The 26,734-nt window shown below is 46.6% G+C and overlaps 2 protein-coding genes across 3 annotated transcripts; one reads left to right on the top strand and one right to left on the bottom strand.

Moving 5' to 3' along the window:
- Positions 1-1,880: 1,880 nt before the first annotated feature.
- On the bottom strand, positions 1,881-5,850 carry PTTG1 (PTTG1 regulator of sister chromatid separation, securin; the record flags this gene model as incomplete). 2 transcript variants are annotated; one of them, XM_080908087.1, is made up of 5 exons in its annotated part: positions 1,881-1,998; positions 2,575-2,733; positions 3,777-3,870; positions 4,805-4,983; positions 5,763-5,850. In XM_080908087.1, 5 exons carry the CDS (start codon positions 5,848-5,850, stop codon positions 1,919-1,921), a joined length of 600 nt encoding a protein of 199 aa, XP_080764213.1. In that variant the 3' UTR covers positions 1,881-1,918. The 2 variants fall into 2 exon arrangements, with proteins under 2 accessions (XP_080764213.1, XP_080764214.1); XM_080908088.1 differs by having other exon boundaries at positions 5,766-5,850.
- Positions 5,851-10,346: 4,496 nt separating this feature from the next.
- Positions 10,347-26,055, top strand: SLU7 (SLU7 homolog, splicing factor). Its single transcript, XM_080942006.1, has 17 exons — positions 10,347-10,434; positions 13,919-14,010; positions 14,659-14,844; positions 15,420-15,573; positions 16,093-16,173; positions 16,442-16,606; positions 18,259-18,327; positions 19,754-19,801; positions 19,982-20,113; positions 20,356-20,453; positions 20,587-20,654; positions 21,081-21,220; positions 22,158-22,319; positions 23,755-23,859; positions 24,195-24,266; positions 24,366-24,479; positions 25,108-26,055. The coding sequence occupies exons 3-17, from the start codon at positions 14,675-14,677 to the stop codon at positions 25,285-25,287; spliced, it is 1,758 nt and encodes a 585-aa protein (XP_080798132.1). The 5' UTR covers positions 10,347-10,434; positions 13,919-14,010; positions 14,659-14,674; the 3' UTR covers positions 25,288-26,055.
- Positions 26,056-26,734: the final 679 nt, after the last annotated feature.

The raw sequence follows: 26,734 nt of genomic DNA, 5'->3' as shown, positions 1-26,734 counted from the left end.
AAGATAAGACCCTTGGCAAAATTTACTCTAGCTCGACGGAACAGGTCCTGCCATCTGGTTGTTCCTGTCACTTGGACACATGTGGATGAGGTCTCCAAAGCCACCGAGTGCAGCCTATTCAAAACCAGCATTGGGGCTGGTGAGATGGCTCAGCAGGTTATAAAGGGTCTTGCTGCCAAACTCAACAATTTTTAAGCTTTATCTCAGGGACCCACGGGATGAAAGCAGAGACGAGTTATCCTCAGGCCTACACAACCGCAACCAGATTTAACTTTACCTTTGGGCTGAGATGCCAGCCCTGTGAGCCAAGGGGGACTGAAGGAAGTTAGCCAGCTTCCGGGATGTGTGCAGGAAGTAACTGAGGGTTTTCAGAGGGGATTTAGAGAGACCAACTCTGGAAGGCAGATGGCTCCATCCCATTGGCGGGGATCCTGGAGTAAGAAGGGAGGGAAAAAAGCAAGCAAGCCCTTTTCTCCTGCTTCTTCATGGAGAGGAGGTACCCCAGTCTTGCCTTCCTGACTATGAGGGGTTATATAGTACTAAAATGTGGAACCAAGACATGGAACCACTGCTGTCCTAAATGTGACAATGTGACACTGAGGAACACATCAGTGTAAGGGAGTTGGAGTTTGGAGAGGTGGACTCAGGAAGCCTGAGCTTCCTCCCGTAAGCAGAGCTTAATGGACCATTCTGGAAGAGTTCAGAAGACTGGAGCGCTGACAGGAAGGACTGCTCCCCAGGTCACAGAGAACAAAGCTTAGGGGGAACTGAAAGCCACTTGTGTTAGATTTGATAACAAATCTACCTCCATTCCAATCAGATTTCAAAAAGCTGAGCGGGGCTGAATTCACAAGTGGGCTAACTTACTGTAAGGTGGATAAAATAAGGACAGCGTAAGACCCGACACTGAGACTGGTTAATGCTTCACCCAGACTCAGCGAGAGCAGCACAGAAAAGGGAGAACTGCGCCATCTCACAAGGAGCTTGAGCAGAGTTAGAGCAGAGGTCAGGGCTGAGGCAGACGTGGCTCTAATTTAGAGATCACACCCACCAAGGAAAATCTTCAGACTTTACACACCCATCCAGAGCTCCATGAGACAATAATTAAAATTCATTTTCAAGGGAGAATGCAACGAAAGGAAAGCCTTCCAGGTACCTGCTGGAAACCGACTCCTGGAGCGGTATCTTCCCAGCTGCAGTTGCAAAAGCAACACCAGAGGACTTCATTCTTCCCACCCCTTTCTCCCAGGCTTCTGATCACTTCTCATTCCCCCATGTGTCCTATACCATACCCTCAAGAGGTAAACTGAGGGGTAATGCCCTTCCTTCCTCAGGTCTGGAGCCCCACATCTTTGCAAAAACCCATCACACTTCAGAGCTCAGCATGCTGTGTTTTAGCTACAAAACACAGTTCAGTCAAAAACAAAGGTCCCAGCTCCATGTCGTTTAAAAATATAGGCTTAGACGCCAAAAACACTAAAGCTTATCAAATACCCATGCCCACAATTGGATACACAACCAATTTCTACAGGTGGGGAGTGAGCCCTACCGTAAATTATCAGCAGCCATCATCAAAGTATCTGACTAGAGATCCTAAGGAGACTGTGTTCTCAGAAGGTTACTTACTGAATAAATAAGTCATTAGAACTAAGCTGAACCGGTGATAAAGAACGCCTAGCAATAAATAGGGAAGGAGCCGGAAGTGACTCGTCTAATTAAGAGATCTGGTAACTGGAACCAGTTAACAGCCATGAAAGGCAACAGAGTACATGGTGAAAGAAGGATGTTCTTCCAAAGGAAAACAGACTAGGAGACTAGAAAATCTAGTCTCCTAATGCCAGGGAACACCCACCACATCCTGAGCATACACACAAATGCTTTATTAATACAACACACAGACTAGAAAGGAGTAAGAAGTTCAAATATCTGCATCGTAACAAACAGGCGGCAATTCAACATCCAGAGTGAAGAGGGCGCTGGAAGGAGACAGCAAAGGATCTGGAGGAAGAGGAATTTCTCATTAGATTCTGCACCTCCTTTATAGCCATTACCATATTATCCATTCATCTAATGAATCTCACACACATGCAGATTCCCCAAACACGGGGGGCGGGGGGGGGGGTAGGGGACCTCAGGACTGATCCTCATCAAGAAGTGGGCCTTTAAAACAAACATCAAAGCTACTTGCTCTCTCACGAAATCATAAAATCAGACTGGCAACCCATCTACTGTCTCAGCAGAACAGACGGGAGGCCCTTCCGACCACCAGTCTAGCCTGGTCCTCTGACGGCCATGGATGGAGACCGGAGCCATCTCGTCCAGTCTGCATTGCTATAGATTTTAACTCAGCCTAAAACGAGTGTTAAGCTCCATCTTCTGCTGTCACCAAAGGCTTCCCAAGATTCCAGAAAACCTTTTGGGACTCAACCATGAAGACCAAGAAAAGTTGTTCCTCAGAATTTTGCCCCAATATTCCAAAGCTGCACACAGACTCGCCTGTACGACTCTGTCCCCACAACGCCTGTCATGTAACAAGCTGCTTATAGCCCGTCAAGAGGGCACTGGCTCACTCACCAGACTCCCAGGGCAGAAAGGGCGTCTTCAGAGGGGAAGGGGGGTCCAAGTGCAGCAGACTCTCCGGCACTGTCTCTTCGTTCAGGACCATGAGGGGCACTCCGTTCAAGGGGAGAAGTGAGATCTGGTGCTCCTCAGGCAGGTCAAAACTCTCAAAGTCTGTCACAAAGGGGAGATAAGCATCAGGGCAGTGCTCCCTCGGCCCAGGGAAGCACAGTAAGCCAAACCGTCCTTCACCACCATTCGCCATTTAGAAAACAGATCCAAATTAACCACAGCCAGTTAGATGTATAATCTGAACCTGTGGGAGTGACGCAGGAGCGTCACAGTGAGTTCCAAAACCACGCTGAGCTACGGAACAGGCCCCATTCCCTGTCAAAGGTTCCGTAGTAAGATAAGAAATGCACACCGAAAATATGATGAGCATACTAATGTCCCAGAAAAGGGACTTAACCCCGTGAAGACAGTTTCCATCTGAACAGCAAACTACAGTCAAGAGAATGTACTTGCCCCATGCTCTCTCCAGGAAGGAGGGAAGTAAAGGAAAACTGTCACCAGTGACACAATTCAGAAACAGGAAAAAGTTTAGAACTGTGGAACGCTCCCCTGTAATAGTTAGCATGACATTAACTTCTTTCGTTACTTTATATCAGGCCTTTTTTTTTTTTTTTTTTTTTGGTCTGTTTGTTTGAAACAGGGTCTCTCTAAATAGCCTTCGTTGGCCTTGAACTCAAGAGCTCTGCCTGCCTCTGCCTGGGACTAAAGGCGTGCACCCCAAGCCCAGCTATGCTTGGTCCTTTCTGATGACATCAGAGGTGGTATCAAACAACGTTATATACTTTCATGGTTGCATAATGAAACACATAATAAAATGTCTCAATATTTGGGTAGCTACATCTTTTCTACCCCTCCCCCCACCACCACCACCACAGGGTCCTTCTACATAGGCCTGGTTGTCCTGGAACTTGCTGTGTAGATCAGGTTGGCCTGGAACTCACACAATTGACAACCTTGAACTTGTGATGTTTCTCCACGTCTTTGCCCCCCCATTCTCCCTGACTGAAGGTGGTACCCTGGCACGTGAGTCCAAACAAGTCTATTTATTCAAAGTAACCCAGGTTCAGACAGTCTGACGCTAGAGCCAAAGTGACAGTCTAAGAGAAATCTCAGAGGGCCTGCCATCATACCAAAGACACTATTACCTAGAGGATTGAAGGGGAAGAACTTTTCTATTTCTGGGAAGGCATCATCAGGAGCAGGGACAGGGTCTTGTGTCTTAGAAGACTTCTCGGTGATCTAGAAAAACCCAAGAGAATAAGCACCGTGAGGATGATGTCCTGCCCTTCTGCCCGGTAGCCCGAGATCGGACAGCCTCTTCAGACGATGACGTCACTACTTAAAATTTGTCTCTGTGCTGTCTTCTAACGAGTCACAGTTCTTAGTTTTCAGGACTCAGTGTAAAGGAGAGAAATGACTCCTTGAAGTTGTCCTGACTGACACGCACACACGTGCATGCATGTGCACACACGTGTGTGCTAAGGAGATGGAAACACATCTCTGTGGCTCAGAGCACTTGCTGCTTACAGAAGACCTAGGTTCAGTTCCCAGCACCCACAGGGTGGCTCCAATCCAAAGGAAGCAATGTCTCATGTCCTCCTCAGGGTCGTGGCACACTTACATACTGTGATGGTTAGTTAGTACATGGGTGACCCAGGCAGTGGCTGCAAACAGATGTGTGAGGTACTGCGCCAGGTTTGAAAGGCACCTGGGAGGCTGAAGCCCCTAACCAGCTGCTTCCTGGTACCGGTTAACGACAGCTGAGGCAGAACCAGCCATTCCTCAGAGCTGCGATCTCAGGGTGCAGAGGAACCGGAGGTAGCAAAGCCTGACTCTTTCCATTTGTGGCCCTCGTTTTACCTGACTCAGGAGGAAAGGCAGCCGAGGACGTCGGTTTTTAAGCATTACACAGGGCTACAGTGGAGCTAAGGATGGCACAGTGGTTAAGAACACGTGCTGCTTTTCCAAAAGCCAGACTCTGTTCCTAGCACCCACGTAAGCCAGCTCACAACCACTGCCATGTCCAGTTCCAAAGGACCCAACGCCCTCTTCTGGCCTCCTTGGGTGCCTGCACACATGCAGTATGCTTGCACACAGACACTTACGAATGAAGTTTTTTTAAATAAAGTGCCAGCACATGCACACGTATTCACACACAGCCCACGCTACTCACCCTTTTCACAGACAAGGATGGCTGTTTTGGTTGGTGGGGTTTACTAGTCTTCGCTGGTTTTTCCGTAACTCGGTTGACAGTTCCCAAAGCCTTCCTGCTGGCTTTTGGCAAGGCTGGAGCATCGAACACTTTGCCAACTCGTGGCGTTGAAACCTGCAGTTTCCCATCTAAGGCCTTGACTGTTGAGAAAAAAAAAAGGATAATCATGAAAATATTATGGACTCAGTGGGTAAAGGGGCTTTCGGCTAAACCGACAACCTGAATTCAATCCCCAAAACCCACATAGTATATATAAGGAGAACCACACACCATGGCATGTGTAACCCAACACATACTCAAATAAAAGTAATAAATATATTGCTCTTAAAAGATTAGGCCATATAAACAACCTCATCAACTGAATGCTCACCCACAAACCTGTGCTTTGTTTTTGGCAGTGACTAAGAACTCTCAACCTCATTAAGACAATGAACATGAAGCCAGGCACCGTGGCAACACACCTTTAATCCCATCACTTGGGGGGCAGTGGTAAGTGGATCTCTGAGGTCAAGGCCAGCCTGATCTATATAGCAAATTCCAGGCCAGTTAAAGCTATGTAGGGGAGCCCTGTCTCAAAAAAAAAAAAAAAAAAAAGACTTCAGCATAGAGCCTGGGAATGTGACTTAGTAGGTAGAGTGCTTGCCTAGCACGTGAAAAGCTTCCAGGTCCATCCCCTACAGCGCATAAACCAGGCAGGCACGGTGACCCTGTAATCACTGCACTGGGTAGGTGGAGTCAAAAGGACCACCCTGGATTACAAAGGGAACTAGAGACCAGTCTGAACTACATGACACCTTCTTATTCTAAAAATAAAAGAAAGAAAATGTCAAACCTGACTCCAATCAACCACAAAAATACACCAAATGCTATGGGCCATAATCCATTCACAACACCTGTGTATCTCAAGGCCGATACTTACCACCAGAGCCCAGCTTCAACCCATCCTTAGATGCCAAACGGCTGCCTGGCTCTTCGTTATCCTTATCAACAAAGATCAGAGTAGCCATCCTGGATTTCTCTACGGGAGAGATCTGCATATTATGATACTGGCATTGAGGAGGGCTGGAAGAACTAAGCAGCGACAGAGACCAAGCTTTACCCCAGGGCACTTGGGCACAAAAACTTAGAAGTAGCTGGAGAAGTCAACAGGCTTAATCCAGATCTTAAATCTTCACGCCGGAGTCATAAACACTAAAAACTACAGAAATCAGTCGACGTTAGCACCCATCAAAACTGTCCCCAGCCTACCATCTCGGCGACAGGGAGAAGCCAAGAGAGAGGATCAGAGGCTGAAGTTTGGCCTCGGCTATCTAACAAATTCAAGACCAGCCTGGGCTGCGGGAGACCGAGAAGTGAGTGGGAGGGGAGGGAAAAAGGAAAATGAAGACAGCGTTGCTAAGGGTCGAGCACGCCGGGACGAGTGAAGCACAGGTCCCGACTCTGCGTCGGCCTCCAGTCCCGAAACTTCCCGCCCCGCCACCCCAAGCTCGCCCAAGAAACCCCCAGTCAGGACACGCTCGCAGCTGAACTCACCCAAGACTCCGCCACCAACGACGCCGCACTCCGCGGTTTAAACTACAACTCGCGCCTCAATTGGTCCATCGGCGAGGGGCGGGGCCTATGGTCTGAACCAATGAGAGCAGCCGAAGTCTTCAGACACCGCCCCCCCACCCTCCCGCATCTATCTCCAAGGTATTTAAAACAAAACAAAACCAAACAACAAAAACCCAGAACCGTTCTTTGTCCAAAACTCCTGCGAGAGACGTTTTGTCTTCCACCACACGGACTTGCGAGAAGGCACTAGCCCAATAACAAAAACAGCGTTTTGTTCATTTAAATTTTAAAAGGCTTTTTTTTTTTTTTTTTTTTTTTTTTTGGAGACGGGATTTCACGTGACTCAGACTGTCCTTGAAGGCGCTATGTGGTAGATCATGGATGACCTTAACTCCAGATCCTGCTTCCTGTCTTCCAAGGACTAGATTATTGCCACTACTCCAGGCTTACTTTTATAGGTTTGTTCTTTTTGTTTGTTTTGTTTTTTGGCTGTTTTGGAAATAGTCTCTTACTGTTGGCATTAGGATAGCCCCCTCCCCCAGCAATGGCTCCACCCACAGGTGACAGGAACCTAGCACATCAATTGCCATGGAAACAGCCAAAGCATTCCCAGAAGACATCAGTTCTAAATCCCATCTCCCCCTGGGAGCAAGTGACATCACTACCCCTACAAAAGACCGAAACCCTTCCTCCTCTCTCTCTTTCCTCTTCCTCTCTTTGCCCGGCCTTGACCCCTGCCCTATCCCGTTCTATTAAACCTCTCCACGTGGAACCGTGTTTGGTGTGGTCTGTCTGGGCCTAGGCGAGAAATCTAATTTACAACACTTACTACGCAACTCAGGCTTGTCTAGAACTCGCTAGCCCGGGCATGCTCCTGACCGATATCCTCCTGCCTCAGTGCTGGGATCTGAGAAGCCAGAGTGTATTTATTCTCTAGGGGGACAGGCTTGCACAGTAGATACTGGAGTTTGGGGAAGGCTAGAAAGGAGTAATAATAGAGACCAACATATATGCAGAAAAACTTAACTAAAAAAAAAAAAAAAAAAAAAAAAGCCAAGAGGCTTAATCCAGACCTTAAATCTTCAAGTCAAAGTCAGAGGCACTCAGTCTGCTGAGAAGATGGTTTGGGTCGGTGCCCATCAAAACCTGAGGCTGCAGAGATAGATGCCTTGGTACTTGAGAGCACTTGCCGCTCTTGAAGAGGACCCTGGCTGTCCTGGAAATCACTATACAGACCAGGCTGGCCTCGACATCTGCCCGCCTTTGCCTCTTAAGTCATAGTAAATTTCTGTTTATTCTTAGGATTCCGTTTGGCTTCGGGGTTTTTGCATGATTCTGTCCAAAGAGGTTCTCCAGGATGAGGAAGCTGGGGATGGTGACACACACCTTTAATCTCCGCACGTGGGAGGCTGAGGCGAAAGATGTCGGAGAGGTTGAGGCCAGCCCGGTTTGCATACTGAGTTCATTGTAGCTGTACAAGACCACCTAGTGGGACCTTATCTCCAAAAGAAAAAGAAAGAAACAGTCAAAGAAGTGGAGGATGTAAACGTCGGTTTTGGGAAGTGATGTAGGAAACCTTTCGGTGGTGATAATATTGAAGGAATGTAGACTTATTTTGGAAAGTTCCATATATGCACATATACATATATGTGGGGAAGGAGAAATAGGTAACACCGTAAGATGCGGGAGTGCTTTTTACACTTAGTTGGGAATTTTACAAGGCTGGGGCTCAGCTGTTGGCATGCTTACGTAGCACGCCGGAGAGCATAAATCCAGCGACATGGCTCCAGGAGGAACCGACGTTCAGAGTCATTCTATGCCTTGTAGCAACCTCAAGGCCAGCCTGAGAGAGCAGAGCTAGAAGGGGGGTGGCGGGAAGCAGTCATGATCTCTAACTCTGAGGAAGGAATTATGATCAGACTTACATCCAAACACATTTTTTTTCCAGAGACACTTTTTGGGCGTGATGGTCTTGAGCAGTCTTCTGAGGGCTGTGTTGGTAGCCAGGTGGTAGTGTTTGCCGAAAAGTCCCTAACCCGGGTGGTGGCGGGGGGGGGGGGGGGGGGGTGTTGGGGGGGCAGAAAGTAGCCAAACTATTTCCCCAAGGTCAAGTAAAAGACTGTCTGTTCAGAGAATAAAGAAATCAAATCTAAATTTGAAAGGAGAGAAAACAGCGTATGTATGGGTTCGTGGCCATTCGTCCACACCCAAAGGAAACGGGCTTTCGATTGCGTAACCGAATTTCAATTAAAAAAGGGGTTGGGTGGGGGGGAGTTACTTATAAAGAGAGACAGCAAGACAACCAATATCGGGTTTAGACACTAGCGGAATTACAAAGATTACAAAAAGCAGTCATCTGGGTAGGTGCAAGAGCAGTTCAATGTGAGTGGGTCCTTTCCAGTCGTGGTTGAGAGCTATGCCCTACGCAGGGCTTCCCTCAGCCATCAGAGTGGGATGTCTTTCTACACTTCCTCAAATCTGTTTGCGAGCAAAGCGGCGCTCCTAATAAATATGTAACTCGATCTTCCTTTAAATTCATTCAACAAGTATTTACTGGTTGCTATGCTAATCATCAAAGGAAAGAGCCTAACTCTAGGGGCTGAAGAATAAAAACAACACACTCATGCATGTACGCACTCATGCACCCACCCACTCACGCACCCACCCACTTATGCATGCACCCACGCACGCACCACTTACACCTTTACTGTCTTGTCTATTCCCCGTTCCTTTTGCCCCACCCAACTTGTTATTTTCTGTCTGCATCTGCTTCTGAATTTCGTTTCTTCATATTAAATCACCAGCACACAAAAGTCTTGCTTCCAAAACTAAATCTGAGTACTTTCCCACTGCTTCCACATGAACATTGTCTAGTTCTTTAAGAGGTTTTTTTCCCCACAGGAAACATTGCTTTCCTCCAGTGTAAAGTGTAAATTATATCACCACGGTCTTTAAAAACTTTCTTAGTGATGGCGTCCCTAGGCCAGTTTTGTGAGGCCCACTTGTTACTGGAAAATAATGTACCTGGTTGGTAAACTCATAATACAGAGTCCTGTGCTAAAACAAGTCTCTCCTAATCTAGCTGTACAGAAAGCATCCAACCAAAGATGGCCCCTGCCTTCTGGGTCCCTCTCTCCTTGAGAACTCAAGCCTTGGGGAAAATTCCTCCTTCTTGTCCTCTGAGTGAGTCAGCTGAACTCGGCTCTTCCTTTAGCTGCCATGAAAAAAATCAAAATTATTCCTGCATTCTTAACTCCAGGCACTTCAAGCTCTTTTGTTAAACAAAATCTATTACTCTGGGCTGTTTGTCCGAGGTGGGGATGTTAGCTATAGCCCTGAATATTTATATCTGAAGAACAATTCACATAGAGGAAATATAAATAACCTCAAGACAGCACAAAAGAAAAATGTCCAAGCAACTGCTCAATAGTGGAGACAGCTTGTTCTTTCAGAGGCCCCTGGCTGGGTACCCACACTAGTCACAGTTGTATTTCCAGTCACAGACAAGCTGACGCCGATTATGTGCAAACTCACAAATAAACCAAAACATAAACCTTTCTTTTAAAAGAAAAAAAAATTCATTAAAATCACCTATTTTCCAGGAGTTTGTTTAATATGTCCTCTTTTATGGGGGATTGTTTGTTTGTTTTTGGTTTTTGTTTCCTTGAGAAAGGGTCTTTATGTCACTGGCCAGGAACTCTCTGCTAGGATTAAAAATGTGTGCCATTACACCGACCTTTGGGGCTTTTTCAGTAAAAATTGTTACTAAGATTCTGCTGTTCCAGAAAGAACACCGGTTCCTTGCGCGGAGCACAAAGTTGCACTGCCATCATTTCTCCGCAAGGTGTACGAGTTTACCCGGATGCCCTTCTGGATTAAAAAAAAAAAAAAAAAAAAAAAACTTTGCAAATGCGCATGTGTGGAACTCCCGGAAGTTATTCCTGTGCCGCCGGAAGAAGACAGGGAAGCCGGAAGTAAACATTGCCGGGTCGCTTCGTTTATGGCTGATGATTTTTAGTGGTGTGTGGCGGGACTGGGTAAGTTGGGGTTCCGAGTTTGAGCAGATAAACTGGAGGCCCCGGGGTCAACTAAACTGCAGTGGGTCCTCGCGGTGATGAGCCGTCGTGGAACTGCGGACCCGGGAGGAGACTGTGGCCCAGGACGCAGGCGCCACCCTCGGGTCCAGCCTGACGGAGGTTGAGTCCTCTAGGAAAGCGTCCTGGTCACTGTGGGCCGGACATCCTGAGCGTCGCGTACCGCACCTGACCTCTCTGTCCCCAAAAGAATTCCTTGGAGGTTCAGTTTTCTCGTTAGATGGAGATGATCTTAAAATGCGAGGGTCAGATTAGAATGTGTGCGCGGCAGTCAGTGAGTGGGGGTTGTTACTGTTCTGACCTGGGACAGAGTAGGACCCTCTGCAGAGCAGTGTAATCTAACGACAGAACACTTCAGCCTGTCTTAATCCTGAATGTGACAGGCCTACACCCCAGTGCCTGTGGTTTGTAACATGATTTAAAGGACCGACAGTAAAGTCAGGGTTGGGCTGGAGATCTGTCCCACAGTGTCCAGTTGTCTGAAGCTGTTAACTTCCCCCAAACTTGTTTCCTCTCCATAAAACAGGGTTGTGGTAAAGATTTGGTGACGGTGTGCATGGTAAATTAAGGGAATGGTAATTGTAAAGATGAAGATGGTTAAATCTCTTTTGCTTCATGGTATACTTAGGTTACCACCAATTTCTAACACTTTTATTTTTTTTAAATAAAAAGTCTATTTTATTTTCAGTTATGGGTATAAGTAGGTGGGTGGGCTTGTGCCCTTGTAAGAATTTGTACAGCCTTCTTGGAATCCCTGTAGCTGGAGTTAGAGACAGTTGTGAGGCACCTAATGTAGATGTTGTGAACTGAGCTAGGGTCCTCTACAGAAGCCATGGTGGCTTATACCTACAAAGCCAGTACTTGGGAGATGGAGGCAGGAGGATCAGAAGTTTATTTTTTGCAAACCAGGCTAAGGGACATCCTGTCTCTGAACAAACGAACAAAAGCCCATAGACATTTTCAGTGGGTCAAGCACAGAAGAGAACATTGGACAGCACCTTGGACATCTGGTCACTGAGCACTTAGCACTGAAATTCAGCCAGTGACTGAAGGAGAACTGCCTCTGAAGCTTGGGTGGGTGGCTTGGGGGGGAGGAGTGTTCAGCGAGGATCTGTCAATCAATTAGTTGTGAGGCTAGAAAGAAGGTACCTGACTTTGGCTGGCGTATGTTACTGGTCTTGGCTGGTAGAGCTGGAGTAGTGGCATCCGCTGACTCTGCGTTGTCCAGTATGGTAGCTGCTTGCTGCTAGCTCCTGTTGAGACTGGAAATAGGACTTTTAAAGCTGAGGGTGTTGTCCTTGCTGCTGGGGTCTTGTTTTTTGTTTGTTTGTTTCGGGGTGTTTTGTTTTGTTGTTTTGGGTTTTTTGTTTCTTTTTTGAGACAGGATTTCTCTGTGTGATAGCCCTGGCTGTCCTGGCTGGCATTCATTCGGTAGAGCAGGCTGGCCTTACACTCACAGAGATGTGCCTGCCCCGCCTCTCAAATGCTGGAATGAAAGGCAGGGACCACCACTACAGCCGCAGCCGCAACAGCTTTTAAAACTGAGTTGTTTGTTTTTGTTTTGTTTTGGTTTTTAGTTGATTGGAAGTTGAAATTATGCTGTGTTGGAAATATTTAGCTAAGAAATTTGTATGAACGCTGATTTACTTCTTTGTGTGTGTGTGTTTTGTTTTGTTTTTTTGTAGGCCATTCTGGGTTACCGATGTGATCCTCCTGTGTTATAGGTATTTACCACCATTGGCCCTTTTATATATATTAGCATCCCTCCTTTTCTCTGGGACTGTATTGCTTTGGAGAAACTTTGAGCTTGAGCAGTGAGCATGAGAATTGTATTTTGAAAAATTAAACTGTACAGCATGAAAAAAAATGAAGTGGGCAGAATCAGAGGAGACTGGGTCTCAAAAGGCAGAGCATGCTCTAAACTGGCAGCATTCGGTGTGAAAGGAGAAGGTAAACAGGGATATTTAGAGAGTAAGACTTTATTAGTAATAACAGAAGGGAGGAGACATGGAGTTGGCGTGAAGGGCAGTCACTGAGAAGAGACTAGTCTCACAGGAAAGGCCTGGAGTCTAAGGCATGTGGTGGACAGATACTTCTCAGGGTCCTGGGAGAGCTGTCATGTACACAGTTGGTTATGTAGAACTGAAGATCAAATGAAAATTCTGGAGCAGAGAAACAATATGGAACCCCAGTAGCGGGTACTGTTCTTCCTGAATCTTGGGAACTGGTGTTGTTCAGAGTGGTGAGTGAGGCTCTGACTGCACCGTAAGGAATCAGCCTCTAAATAAATGTGTACAACTAGATGAGCCTGCAAAGGAGAGCAGGAGAGGAGCTCATGGAGAACCAGCAACACGCTGTAGAAGTCACGGAATAAGGATGTCTGGCAAATGAAGGAAAGTGTGCAGTGGATTAGCACGTGATCAGTGTTCACGTGGGTAACCTACTGGTGGCTCTCACTGGAGTGGTTGGGAAGGGAAACAAAGTCAGAGTGATCAGGGCTGAGGAGTACAGAGCAGAGGTGTAAAAATAGGCACACTATGAATATAGGTGATTTAGTGGGGGCAGGGGGAGGCTGAGACAGAGACACACAGAGAGAGATGCTAGGCATCCCTGAATATAGACTGGCCCATCTATATTTCTTTCTGACAAGATCTCATATAGCACAGTTAGTTTTGAACTTCCTCTATAGCCAAGGGTGACCTTGAGCTTCTGATCCTGTATTCACATCCAGATTGTTGGATCACAAGTGTACCCAGTTTTTGCCACACTGGTAATCAAACTTCTGTGCATGCTATAGGCAAATCCTCTGTCAATAGAGGCTTCATCTCCAGCCCCTGAACTTTGGTATTGTTAAGGCATTGGACCTTTACGGGGAAGAGTGATAGGCTCTGTATTATTTTGTGGAAGAAAAGTTTGAGACATGGACAAGGGCTAATTTAGGAAAATCTGTATGAAAGTCTTTGAAATTTTATATACATGGCTTTCTGTGTTTACACATTGGAGTGTTGAGAACCAGTGCTAAGAATATGTAAAGACTTTTCTCTTTGAGGCAGGGTCTCACTGGATAGCCTTGGCTAGCTGCAGATTCTATATGTAGACCAATTAAGTTCCAGACTAGCCTCCAACTCCCACATATCCACATGCCTCTGCTTACCTAGTGCTAGGATTAAGGTTGTATATTACAGTGCCCAGTTTGTAGAGCTTTTCGAGTAAGGGGAAGAACCTGCCAGAACCAGTGAGAAGGCGCAGCAGGAAGGCATTTGCTGCCATCCTGATGACCTGAGTTTGATCCCTGGGACCCATGTGGTGACTGGGGAAAAATCAACTCCTACAAGTTGACCTCTGACAATTGTAGTGATATTTCTGGAGGTTTGGTTTCTTAAAAACACATAGAAATATTATAAGAATGTTTTCGTTTTAATCCCAGGTGTAGGTATGTGGGGCTGCTTCAGACGGTTGTAGCAGCTGACTGATTTGCTCCATGCTCTAGCAGAGGCACGGTTTTGCCAGCAGCTGCAGGTAATGTGATCATCTGATATTTGGAATTGTGGGGACCTTTTAGAGGGTGTATAAGTGCTAGGGCCCCGGGACGTAGGGTGGGTTGTTAGTTGTTGATTGTCAGTGGTAGAGGTTTGTTAGGCAGTTATGTGGAAAGAGGAAATAGAAATCAGATATCCTGACAGCAAAGATCAACTTGCCCAAGGAACTCGATGTCCCACAGCAGGAAGCAGGCCACATCACGATGACATCTCCCCCTTTTTGACCCTGACTTTACTCAGGGTCCCTTTTCTTTTCTCTCTTTCTCTCTTTCATCCAGTGTTAGGGTTGAAAGGGTGAAAGAAAGGGAATGGAGAAAGGTGGAAGAGAGAAGAACCCACAAAGAAGCCAAATCCAGCTGCATACTCAGTCCCTTCCCACCCTTCCACACACCTGCACACAAACATAAATAAAATGTAAAGAAATGAAAGAATAAAAACACAGGAAGCTGGAGAATGCTGTTTAGTTTTGATCACAACACCACAAAAAGTTTGAAAAGTGAGAGGGAGGAAAAAACTGTAAGCAGGAGAGACCCCGGAAAGCTCACAGTGCGTCGTGTGGACACGGCTCAGGGGTCTCAGTGGGTGTATTTCAGAAGGCCTCCATAACTGTAAAACCTTCCGTTTTTAGAGAACACGGGTTCATCATGTCAGCCGCAGCGGTGGACCCAGTTAGCGCCACACCGATGACAGGATCGAAGGAGATGAGTTTGGAGGAGCCGAAAAAGATGACCAGAGAGGACTGGAGGAAGAAGAAGGAGCTAGAAGAACAGAGGAAACTGGGCAATGCTCCTGCAGAGGTCGATGAAGAGGGAAAGTAGGTCTTGTCTTCCATGACCTGTTTAAATCCAGCCCCAGTTCATCAGGTCCCACCCCTTGCTTTGGAAGGAGACTGTCCTTTACTATTTGCAGAATTTGTATTCTTCTGTTTTGTTTTCTCAAACTCATACATATAGAGCTTAGTAGACAAATTATACCAAAGAGCTTATATGACAGCAATTGTCCTTTCTTACCTTTTTTTCTGTCCCCAGCCTAAAGCAGCTACTTGTACATGCTCTTACTTTGAATTTTTCACATCTCTGAATAAGAATGCCTCTGTGGTTATCTGAATCAGTTGGCTGTGGGCACTGGTTAACTCTCAGCTCTGACGGAGGCGCTCTCCAGCCCCTCCCTGTCTCCTCCAGTTGTGCCATTTGTCTTCACATCTAAGAAAGTTGTCATGCAGTGTGACGTACATCTTTATTCTCAGTTCTTCTGCTCGCGGAAATGCAGCCATCTTCCCTCTCCCACCCCACCGCAGGGCTGCCGTTCTAGCTCTGTGCCCACGACCTTTGTGGTTAAACGCCATTTTCAAACTTCCGTTCTCACCATTCCACTTAAATCTTATTACAGAGATATCAACCCTCACATTCCTCAGTATATTTCTTCGGTTCCATGGTACATTGATCCATCAAAGCGACCCACTTTGAAGCATCAGAGACCACAGCCAGAGAAACAGAAGCAATTCAGTTCATCTGGGGAATGGTACAAGAGAGGCGTAAAGGAGGTATGTGGCAAACTGGATGTCACTTTGCCCATGGAGATTATTTGTGAAGAGCTGAAGAACTTTTAATGTGATGCTGTTTAAAGTAGGAAGACATTGTGTGACCCTGGTGTGGAAATTCACAGCGTACACAATGTTAGTCTTTTCTTCTCTACCTTGTCTATTATTGAAACCCTTAAACTTGGTCATCTCAGAACATGAAGGCTACCTGGTCTTCCTCTTTAAGGATTTATTTATTATGTATACATCATACAGAATATGTATACAGCATACAGTATATGCCTACACGCCAGAAAAGGGCACCAGATCTCACAATAATGGTTGTGAGCCACCATGTGTTTGCTGGGAATTGAACTCAGGACCTCTGGAACAGCAGACAGTGCTCGTAACCTCTGAGCCATCTCTCCAGCCCCTGGTCTTCCTTTTAAAGTCTTTTAGTAGACTTTGAGTAGTGAGCACCGAAGTTCCTTATCAATGACTGATTACGATGATGTCCATTTTGTTCTTCTCTGTCCCTAACAGAACTCCATAACTACCAAGTACCGGAAAGGCGCATGCGAGAACTGCGGAGCCATGACCCACAAGAGGAAAGACTGCTTTGAGGTAAGTTAGCTCTCAGCCTGCTGGGAAACTATCAGCCGGCCTTTTGTGTTTCCCTTGTCGGAGAACTTCTGTTTCCGAAAAGTATTTTAGAAAAATAAAAATTAATTTGCATGAATTTAGTCTGGTATCATCAGTATTTTCTGCCCAAAGACTGCCTGTTAGTTACAGACACTAAAACCGCCACCGTGTGTCTGTACGACTGTGTGAAAGTTGCAGGAAGTCTTCATCTGTGCTGCAAGTTCTTAGGGAACGAACTGCTGTCTTTCAGAGGCCGAGGCGGGTTGGCGCTAAATTCACAGGCACTAACATCGCTCCCGACGAGCACGTCCAGCCTCAGCTGATGTTTGACTATGACGGGAAGAGAGACCGGTGGAATGGCTACAACCCAGAAGAGCACATGAAAATCGTGGAGGAGTACGCCAAAGTTGATCTGGTGAGCCAGTTCCCTGCTGTCCACTTCCCTAGTCTCCAACCTGACAGCGCTTTGTGCATCTTGGGGTGCTCTGAAGATGGCGCTGTGTCTTATGGTAGTGTGTCTAATTCAGTGTAGTGGCTCTACTCAGCAGCACTTCAGCCCCCTCCCTGAGACAAGGTCTTTCTATAGAGCACGGACTCCTTCAGAGACCAGGCTGGCCTTGAACTCTTGCATCTGCCTCAGATGCTTTGACTAAAGGCAGGTACCACCACACCCGCTGGCAGCACTTTCTTGTTCTTTTATTCTTTAGTCCCATGTGACCAGATCCGAGAAGTGAAGAACAGACACATCCAGATCTTGTATTTACTCGTTTCTTGTTTGTTTGTTTGTGGCAGTTGCACTGTGAACCCTGGCTTGCCTAGATCTCACTATGCAGGTCAGGGGAGACTAGAACTCATGGAGATCTGCCCACCTGCCTCCTGAGTGCTAGGATTAAAGAAAGGTGTACATCACCACACACAGCTGTTTTGGCTTTGGAGTTCTGAGTCTTTATCCCTAAGCCACAGCTGTGTCTAGGATGGCTTCATGGTTCGCTCACATCCCATGTAAGAATAGCCGACCGTTTCAGAAAACTGACTCCTAATCTAACCTCAATCTTTGGGTTTAAAAAACACAGTGGTTCTATCTTTCTGTCTTCTTGTCCAGTTTCTTTCAGAACAGTAGTCTGTTCTGCTGGGTTTTTTTTCTTTTTTTCTTTTTTTTTTTTTTTTTTTTTTTTCTTTTTTTAAGGAATTACAGGTCGTATTTAAAGGTTTTTGTTTTGGGGGTCCACTTCTATTTTGCTTTGTTTTCAGTTTTAAGGGTATGGTGTAACGCCTATGTAGCTAAGGTGGATCCTGAGCCTCTACCTCCTCTATACTAGAGTATGGACATGTGCCACTGTGCCTGGCAAGACCATGGGACAGCATATAGACTCCTAGATGTCATGTGTTCCTGAGCACTGAAATATACAGCAGCCTGACCCTGACAGAGATGAGCCAGCCGGTCACTGGGAGTCAGCAGCGTCTGCCACTGTTGTTGGGGCTCTCTCTGAAGTTTACATCAAGGCTTGTTCATGCAAGAGGCTAACTCTTTATAAGCCTGCCCCTCTTCCTCCTTCTCTTCCCCTCCCTCCTCTTCTTCCTCCTCCCCTCCTTCTTCTTCTTCTTCCTCCTCCCCTCCTCCTTCCTCTTCCTCCTCCCCTCCTTCTTCCTCTTCCTCCTCCTCCCCTTCTTCTTCCTCCTCCTCCCCTCCTTCCTCTTCCTCCTCCCCTCCCTCCTCTTCCTCCTCTTCCCCTCCCTCCTCTTCCTCTTCCTCCCCTTCTTCCTCCTCCTCCTCCCCTCCTTCCTCTTCCTCCTCCCCTCCCTCCTCTTCCTCCTCTTCCTCCTCCTCCCCTTCTTCTTCCTCCTCCCCTTCTTCCTCTTCCTCCTCCCCTTCTTCCTCTTCCTCCTCCCCTTCTTCCTCTTCCTCCTCCTCCTCCTCTTCCTCCTTCTTCTTCTTTGAGACCAGATATCCTGCAGCTAGGTCTAAGGACCATTTCTGAAAGCACTAAAATCACCCACTTTAAGTATGTACAGTCCAAATGGCCACCTGAATGTCATAAGTAAAATTTAAATGTCTTTACTTTCTAGGCAAAACGAACACTGAAAGCACAGAAGCTGCAAGAAGAGCTGGCCTCTGGGAAATTAGTGGAGCAAGCTGTAAGTGAAGACACAAAATACTCAGACGCTTCGAAGCAGTGGTTCTCAACTGTGGGTCATGACCCTTTGGGGGCCAAAGAACTGGTTCACGGGGTCACCTAAGACCACAGAAAACAGTGTTTATATGATGATTCGTAACAGTAGCAAAGGTACAGACATGAAATGGCAACAAGCATGTTTATGGCTGGGTCACTACGACACGAGGAGCTGTACTCTTCAGTCACAGCATTAGGAAGGTGGGAACCACTGCTTAAAACCATGAAGTGGAGCTTAGACCAAGGATTCATTTCATGTCTAGTCAGGAAGGACCAGAAGGCCTCCGTCTCCCAAGCACTGCATGCACGGGGGCTTCTCTCTTAAAATAGCGCGTATTCAGACCTCGTCAACAACATTCAGTATCGCATACTTTAATTATACATGAAGAAATAGAGGACCACCACAGAAAAAGACCCATAAAATCAGGGAGGGGTGTGTGTTTGTTTGTTTTTTTGGTGGTGGTAGTGGGTTTGGTTTTTGTCTGTTTGACTGTTTTTGTTTTACTTTTTGCATATATACTGCGGTATGCTTTGAGCCTAGGTTGCAAACATTCTAAGAGCATTTTCTACTTGAACTTGACTTTTTAAAAACCTACTGATGTTTGGGGTCAGTGAGATGGCTCAGTGGGAAAAGGCAGTTGCCATGAAACCATGGCCACTTGGGCGTGAGCCGCAGAACCCTTGTAAAGGCGGCAGGAGAAAACTTGATGGAGCTGTCAGCCTCCACGTGTGTACGGTGGCGTGTGCTGACCCAGTAATGAACAAGAAGGAACTAGTCGGGACCAATGAGCTAAAGCCTAAGCCAGCGGGAAGTGAGTGCGTACTGGGTTCTCTAGTCGTCTCAGTTTTCCCGTTTGTATGATCATAACCCTGTGCCAAGCTGCTGGAGCGGTGGCTAGTGGTTAAGAGCACCTGCTGCTCTGGCCGAGCATTGGAGTTCCATTCCCAGCACCACATCAGGCAGCTTACAGCTGTCTGAGATCCCAGCTCCAAGCTACTCAGTGTTCTGTTCCGACCTCCAAGGGATTGCACACCCATGTGCATGCACACCCACAGACACATGCACATGAAAGGCAGTCTACATCAATACAGCCTGTTTGCCTTCTGCTTTTATAGACACTAATAAAGTTAATTGTTCACAATAGCATACTGTGTCAGAATACACGTGCTTAGGACAGGTGAGACTAAGCGTGTTGTTGAAATGAACCAGCCAAGCTTCCCTCCCCCCTCCTTTTCTTCAGTGCTGGGGTTCAAACCCAGGGTCTGGTGCATACTACACACATACTAACCACTCGCCTGTGCTCCTTTATATTATGTTTTTAAAATGCTAAGTATTCTGTAAATTAAAATGAAAAAGGATTTATAATTCTTTTTCTTCTTTCCTAATGCAGAATTCTCCAAAACACCAGTGGGGAGAAGAGGAACCCAATTCTCAGATGGTAATGCATCTTGTCCTGTCTGGCTGCGTTATCTCGCTAGTTTCAGTGGCTCGTAATAATCATAGCCATAATAATAGCTTTTAAGTCACACAACAAGCCTTTGCTTAAAGGGAAAAGCAAACAAGACCACGGTGCTGCATCTTTTTGCTTAGTTTTCTTGTCCCCAACTCTTCCTTTCAGGAAAAGGATCATAACAGCGAAGATGAGGATGAAGATAAATATGCAGATGATATTGACATGCCTGGGCAGAATTTCGACTCGAAGAGACGCATTACTGTTCGGAATCTCCGGATTCGCGAAGATATTGCAAAAGTAAGTCACATCAGACTGACCTGCGGCTCTGACAGATAGGGTCCACACTTGTCCCGTCTGTGCAGTCTCTGCGTGTGGTGTGACTGGTGTAATTAGAGGTGCTCTGAAGGACAGCACCAACTACTTCCTGTGCAGGAGCCTACACAGATGTGTAGTTAGTCAGAGCCTACTCTTCCGCCCAGCTGGACCCTTCCTTGCTATAGATCAGTGGTAACTCAATCATCAAATATTTTTTCTTTCAGTATTTGAGAAATTTGGATCCAAATTCTGCTTATTATGATCCAAAAACAAGAGCGATGAGAGAGAACCCTTATGCCAATGCAGGAAAGAATCCAGATGAGTAAGTATCCAGTTAAACTTACAGACTTCAGGCTAAGGGGGCAGTGTTTTCTAATTTGATTCTGTAAATGAGTTTTTTTTTTTTTTTTTTTTAAGCAATCTCTGAGACATCTTTTTAACAACTGTGCTTTCAGAGTGAGCTACGCTGGAGACAACTTTGTTCGATACACAGGCGACACCATTTCCATGGCTCAGACACAGTGTAAGTGTGTGCTCTACTCCAAGGCCTGTGTATAGACATTAGGGATGAGGACCAGCAAGGTGACTCGGGGGGGCCTGATGACCAGAGTTCTGTCCCCAGCGTTTACATGGTATTTGAGAGAAGCAAGTTGTCCTCTAGCCTCTCATGTGTTCTGTGGTGTGGCCATTTCTACACACAGTAAATAAATGTCAAAGGAAAACGGGATTATAAAGCAGGCATGATGGCAGATGTCTGTGACCTTACTAATTAGGAGACCAAGGCAGGAATTGCCACATGCTTGAGGCAACTGTCTCAGAAAAAGCCAGCAGACAAGAAAGGAGAGAGGGAGCGCTGATGGGAGAGGCGCTGTGTGAGCAGCTACTCAAAGCTGCGTTAAAAAGCAGAAGCCCAGGGAGCCGTCCACTCACTGAGACTCTGTTACTCTAGTGTTTGCCTGGGAAGCCTACGACAAGGGGTCTGAGGTGCATCTCCAGGCCGATCCTACCAAACTCGAGCTGCTGTACAAGTCCTTCAAAGTCAAAAAGGAAGACTTCAAAGAGCAGCAGAAGGAAAGCATCCTGGAAAAGGTACCACTAAGAAACTGTTCTGCTTACTGCATGCGAAGCATTAAGCTTGGCGTGCAGCACGGAGGCCCTCTCACCGTGAGGCGTGCTCCTGCCCTTCCACCGACTCGGCTGGTACAGACTTGTGTCAGTCACAACCCCACAAGACGGGGTGCTTAAGATTGATGCCTGTTCTTTCTCACGTCGTCATGGCAGTGGGCCCAGCACTGCTTACCTCTGCCTCAGAGCCTTGCTTTCTCACATCCTAGCCCAGCACTCTGAAATGCTTTCTGAAGGCTCCCGAGCAGGGGTACAAAACGTATGTGCCCATGCACAAAACACACCTTTGCTTTCATCACACTTACTAGCTTCCCATTGGTGGGAGAAGTAACAGTCACATTCACATCCAGACTCCAGAGATAGAGAAATTGGCTCCATCTCTTGATGGGAGAACCAGTAAAGTTGTGAGGTAAAGGATATCAGGTATGCACCCCCAAAATATTCATGGCCATCCTGAAACTACCTCATCAGGCAACTAACAAGCGAAACTTTTTTTTTCTTTTTTATTGGATATATTTTATTTACATTTCAGATGTTATCCCCTTTCCCGGTTTTCCCTCCATACTCTCTAACCTGTCCTCCCTCCCCCTGCTTCTATGAGAGTGTTCACCCACCCACCCACCCCCTCTCACCTCCCCACCCTGACATTCCCCTATACTAGGGCATCAAGCCTCAACAGAACCAAGGGCCTCTCCTCCCATTGATGCCCAACAAGGAAAACATTTACCTCAGAAGAATTAGTGATACTTTTTCAGTTTCCTTTGGAAAGCTAGTATTTTAAAATAACAAAACAAAACAAAAAAAAGTTTATTTGTTGTCATTGAAAATGGGCCCTTCCATAAAGATTTGATATAAAAGCTTGGTTATAAAATGTATTTAAAAATATTCAATGTCCTTTTAGTACGGTGGCCAAGAACATCTGGATGCTCCTCCAACTGAGCTGCTCTTAGCCCAGACAGAAGACTATGTGGAGTACTCCAGGCACGGGACAGTCATCAAAGGGCAGGAGCGGGCTGTGGCCTGTTCCAAGTACGAGGAAGACGTGAAGGTCAATAACCACACGGTCAGTGCTCAGCTCCCTACGGTTTCTCACAGACTCATGTGTGACCACTGGTTTCTCCTTGTTGACATTTGAGCTTTGCTTATGAATTTTTTCAGAAAGTGAGAAAATATATCACTATGTTCACTACGTGTTTACCCAGAATCAAAACATTTTTTTCTCTGCTATACCATTTATACTTTGTCTGGGTTTGAATATACACTAGTATGTATAGAAACACACATGCATGTTGGGTTTAATAATTTTTTGGCAGAAATACTTGGAAATTGCACATATGACATGTCACTCAAACACTTCATCATACATCCTCTAAAACTGAGAACTCTAGGTAACCCTGCAGCCCTGGTGTGCCTCAGAAAACTGACACTAACTTAATTCATTTAGCCTTAACTCGTGTACATGTGTGTGCACGCGCTCGCGAGCGTGCGCATGTGCAGAGGTTAAGAGTTGATTCTCTGTTTCCACTTGTGTGTGTTTCAGGATCCACTCAGCCGCACCCTCCCGTGTGGTGAGCACATCACCCTCTGGCCCTTCTCTACGCTAAGCCTGTATTGATCATTTGTTGGTGGTTGTCTCTTTTCCTATTTGTTTTCAAGACAGTGGTCATTGCCCAGATCTGGCACGTAAACTGTCTCGTGCTCTACAATGCTGTTTCCTAACAGGATCATAACTTCCTCTGTTCCCTGTGGGTCTAAAACAAGAATTTACATCCAAAGCCCAGACTAAGTAGAACCTACATTTTTTGGCAAGAACATATAGTAGGTGATAATATGTTCCTTTGTGTGTTACGTCATAAAGCACATTTCTGTGTCTGTATTTTTTGGCACTGGGGATCAGCCCAGGGCCTCATACATGCTTAGCCATCTTCTGCCACTGAGCTACAATCTTGACCCATTTGTTGTGAACCAAACTAACAAAACTGTTTTATACACCGAGGATCAAATGTTACTGTGTAGAGTACAGTGAGCCAAACAACTACCTACTGTCCGCATAACAGTCTAACCAGGGTCTGTGCACTGTCGGCAAGAGCCACTTAGTCATCAGTAATGACTTAGGCTTGGACTGCTCCACACCTCAGCTGAAGAGCAATCTAGTATACTAAATTTTCCATAGGCTTTTGTGGGAGGTTGTGGGTGGGAGTCCGTTTATAGAGACATGGTTTTACCCAGGCTGGCTCAGACTTGGGATTACAGGCACTTGCTCTGGTGCCTGGCTCAGGCTTCTGAGGAGAGAACTTCAACCGTTAGTTAGAACTGCAGAGCCCAGTTTCCCAGCATGTAAAGGTGACCCACCCTCTGTCTCTGTTTTGCCCAACAATGCAGTATGTTTCTCTGAAAATACATTCAAGGTGGCTGCATCATTTTATACTCCTGTCAGCAGGATGGGAACGTCTCTCATCCCAGGCTCCTTCCCACATAACCCCTGTGTCTCTCTACAGCACATCTGGGGATCTTACTGGAAAGATGGCCGCTGGGGATACAGATGTTGCCACTCTTTTTTTAAGTATTCCTATTGTACTGGAGAAGCTGGGAAGGAGAGTGCTGTGAGTATTACTTGCTAACTTTTCTCTTTGTGGAGGAGATTGGGAAGAGACAAGGCGGGGTTTCATGCACGCGTGGCTAGCCGAGAATGCACTGTGGCCTGGGGTGACCCGAGCTTCTGACTGTACTGCCACCACCTTCCAGATGCTCAGGCCTGGCTTTAGGATTCTACCAACCAACCCACACCCTCAACCCTTGTCCTCTAGTTCTTAGAGCTATAAGACAGCCAAACGCTGCATAAATCTTGTCCTCTCATGTTTCAAAGTCCAACCTGTTCTTCAAATGATTCAAAACTATAGTCTCAACTCAAATTGTATTTTTTTTTCCTTTCCCACAGAATTCAGAGGAATGTATTGTAAATGACGTGACAGGAGAAGAGTTTGTGAAGAAACCTCAGACCCTCATGGAGGTCAGTGTGGTATCTCTGCTCCAAGTCACTAAGTCCGGAGGCGGGGTTGACATGTGTGCCAGAACTGTCTTCACATAGCCTTTCAATTCTCCCTGTCAGCTGCATCAGGAGAAACTGAAAGAGGACAAGAAGAAGAAAAAGAAGAAGAAGAAACACCGAAAGAGCAGTTCTGACAGCGATGATGAGGAAAGGAAGCAGGAGAAACTGAAAAAGGTACTTTGTGACATCTCAATTAGAAAAGTGACAAACAGCAAGCCAAACGGGGGAGGGAAGCCTTGGGGCTAATGCTGCCATTCCTGCCTGCCCGCAGAGCTTTGGAAATGAGGCAGTCACCCTGAGTGTACGGTGTTTGCCCAGGTCACATAAATGGCAATTGTGTGAGTCTGACTGTGTGTGTGTGTGTGTGTGTGTGTGTGTGTGTGTGTCTGTGTGTGCATGTGTGTGTGTGTGTGTCTCTGTGTGTGCATGTGTGTGTGTGTGTGTGTGTCTGCATGTGCGTGTGTACTCATGCAGAGGTCGGAAGACTGGCAGGAGTTGCTTCTCTCCTTCCTCCGTGGACTGTGGAGATTAAGCTGGAGTCACCAGGCTTGCAGCAGTTGCCTTTAGCACTGAGCTGTCTAGCCAGCCCCTCAACACAATTTCTTTAACTGATTAAAAAATGTCGTAGACCATTTTGTGCTCTATGGAAAATGTAAAATGAGTCAAAAGTGACTGGTTGTTGTTTCACCGTACAGGGCTGACTCCTCCGTTCTTTAGACAGTGGGTTTGAGAGAACAATTCCTGTTCCATGGGGTCGCTGTGATGGAGATTCGTGGTGCTGACTTTTCTCCTCTCACCACAGGCACTGAACGCGGAGGAGGCGCGCCTTCTCCACGTGAAGGAGATCATGCAGATTGACGAGCGGAAGCGGCCCTACAACAGCATCTATGAAGCCCGAGAGCCCACAGAAGAGGAGATGGAGGCCTACAGGATGAAGCGGCAGAGGCCAGACGACCCCATGGCCTCTTTCCTAGGACAGTAACTAGTGAGGGTCGGGCACGTGCCCAGCATGTCCTTCTCAGCCCCTTGCCTATAGATAGAAAGTCTTTATCTGTCCTTCTTGCTGCCTGACAGTGATAAAGTTTTCTGAAGTCTCAAAGTCAGTCTCAGCAGCCAAACAAAGGAAGCAAGAAAGAGCACACAGTTACGCCCAGGGTTAAAGTCGTCCATCCTAATTCATGGTTTGGAAGGGGAGTTTGGGTCGCTTCCTCTCTAGTGTCTCGTGGAGTCTGCCATGATGGCTCATGCTTATAATGCCAGCAGGTGATCGTGGTGGAGGTGGGGGGATCAAGAGTTCAGGTCAGCGAGTGTGGGTGCACGCCTGTAATCCTAGCACTCGGCAGACTGTGGCAAGAGCCTCATAGCATGAGCTCCACAGCAAGTGTGACACCCGCCGCACCGCGTGAGGCTTCGTCTCTGTGAGAGTTGGAGGCTGTCCTAGCTCCATAGCTAGACGACCGTCATCTGTTCTATAGTGGGGTCTCCTCTGTGTGCTCAGTCCTCTGTAGGTCCTGTCAGAGCCAGAGTTCCCGTTCTTAAAACCAGTAATCCCAGTAGTGACGTCATTATTAATTTGACCCTATAACTGCAGTTACAGCATTTGGTTTTGCCATCTAAGATTGTCTGGGTTTTCAACAACAACAAATAGTCTATTCTCATCTGCATCACCAGAGGGACATCTGCAGGGCATGTAAATATCTGTGTCTCCCATAATTCTAATAATAAATCTATTTTTTATTTGGCTGTTAAAGGTTGGATTTTTCATCCATTTCCTTACACCTTACATCTGAAATGCTTAGCTTTTAACGGTCAGCATTGACTGTGTCACACCTTGCTGACCGTGAACTTACAATAAAGCCCCTTCTGTGATCTATGATGTGGGTTTTACTACTGTATGTCATTTAACTCTGATCTGTTTAACAGTTACAGAGCTAAAGCTGAAAAGATCTAAGATATCTAGCGACCTAGTCTGTGTACCCAGCAGGTATCATTTCATAAAAATAGGACAGAAAAACTAGAAAGACATAAGGATGGCTTCCGACGTATGCATGCCCATCTGCTGAGATCCAAAGCTTGCCCTGCCTAGAAAACGGCAAAGACAACGCTGACACCTGTGCACTGTGGGAGCATGGTCTGAGTACACTGCCTCAGCGTGTTCCAGACTGACTTCCAGGACACTGACATCAGCACTTCAGACAGGCAGAAGGAAAGCACCAAACACCTGGCTCTGCGTGGTGTCAGCATTCAGCCTGATTTAAAACCGCAGGCTTGGGGGTTAGCCCAGTGGGGCTTGCTTTGCAAGCATAAGGATGTGAGCTCGAGCTCCAGGACCCACGTTAAAGAGAAAGGCCAGCCAGATGCAGTCAGTGGTGTATGCTTGTCCCAGCCCTGTGGAGGCAGAGGAATACCTGAGGCTCAAAGGCTCAGCC

The sequence above is a fragment of the Micromys minutus genome (assembly GCF_963924665.1).
Source record: "Micromys minutus genome assembly, chromosome: 31".
In the NCBI taxonomy this organism is placed as follows: Eukaryota; Metazoa; Chordata; class Mammalia; order Rodentia; family Muridae; genus Micromys; species Micromys minutus.
This window is presented reverse-complemented; position numbering and strand designations above follow the sequence as displayed.

Bases quoted from the DNA above. Each gene is read 5' to 3' on its own strand.
- SLU7 (XM_080942006.1), top strand. From the start codon at position 14,675: ATGTCAGCCGCAGCGGTGGACCCAGTTAGCGCCACACCGATGACAGGA. The intron at 14,845-15,419 runs GTAGGTCTTGTC...ATCTTATTACAG, and splicing joins GAGGTCGATGAAGAGGGAAA to AGATATCAACCCTCACATTC. The intron at 23,860-24,194 runs GTGAGTATTACT...CCTTTCCCACAG, and splicing joins AAGCTGGGAAGGAGAGTGCT to AATTCAGAGGAATGTATTGT.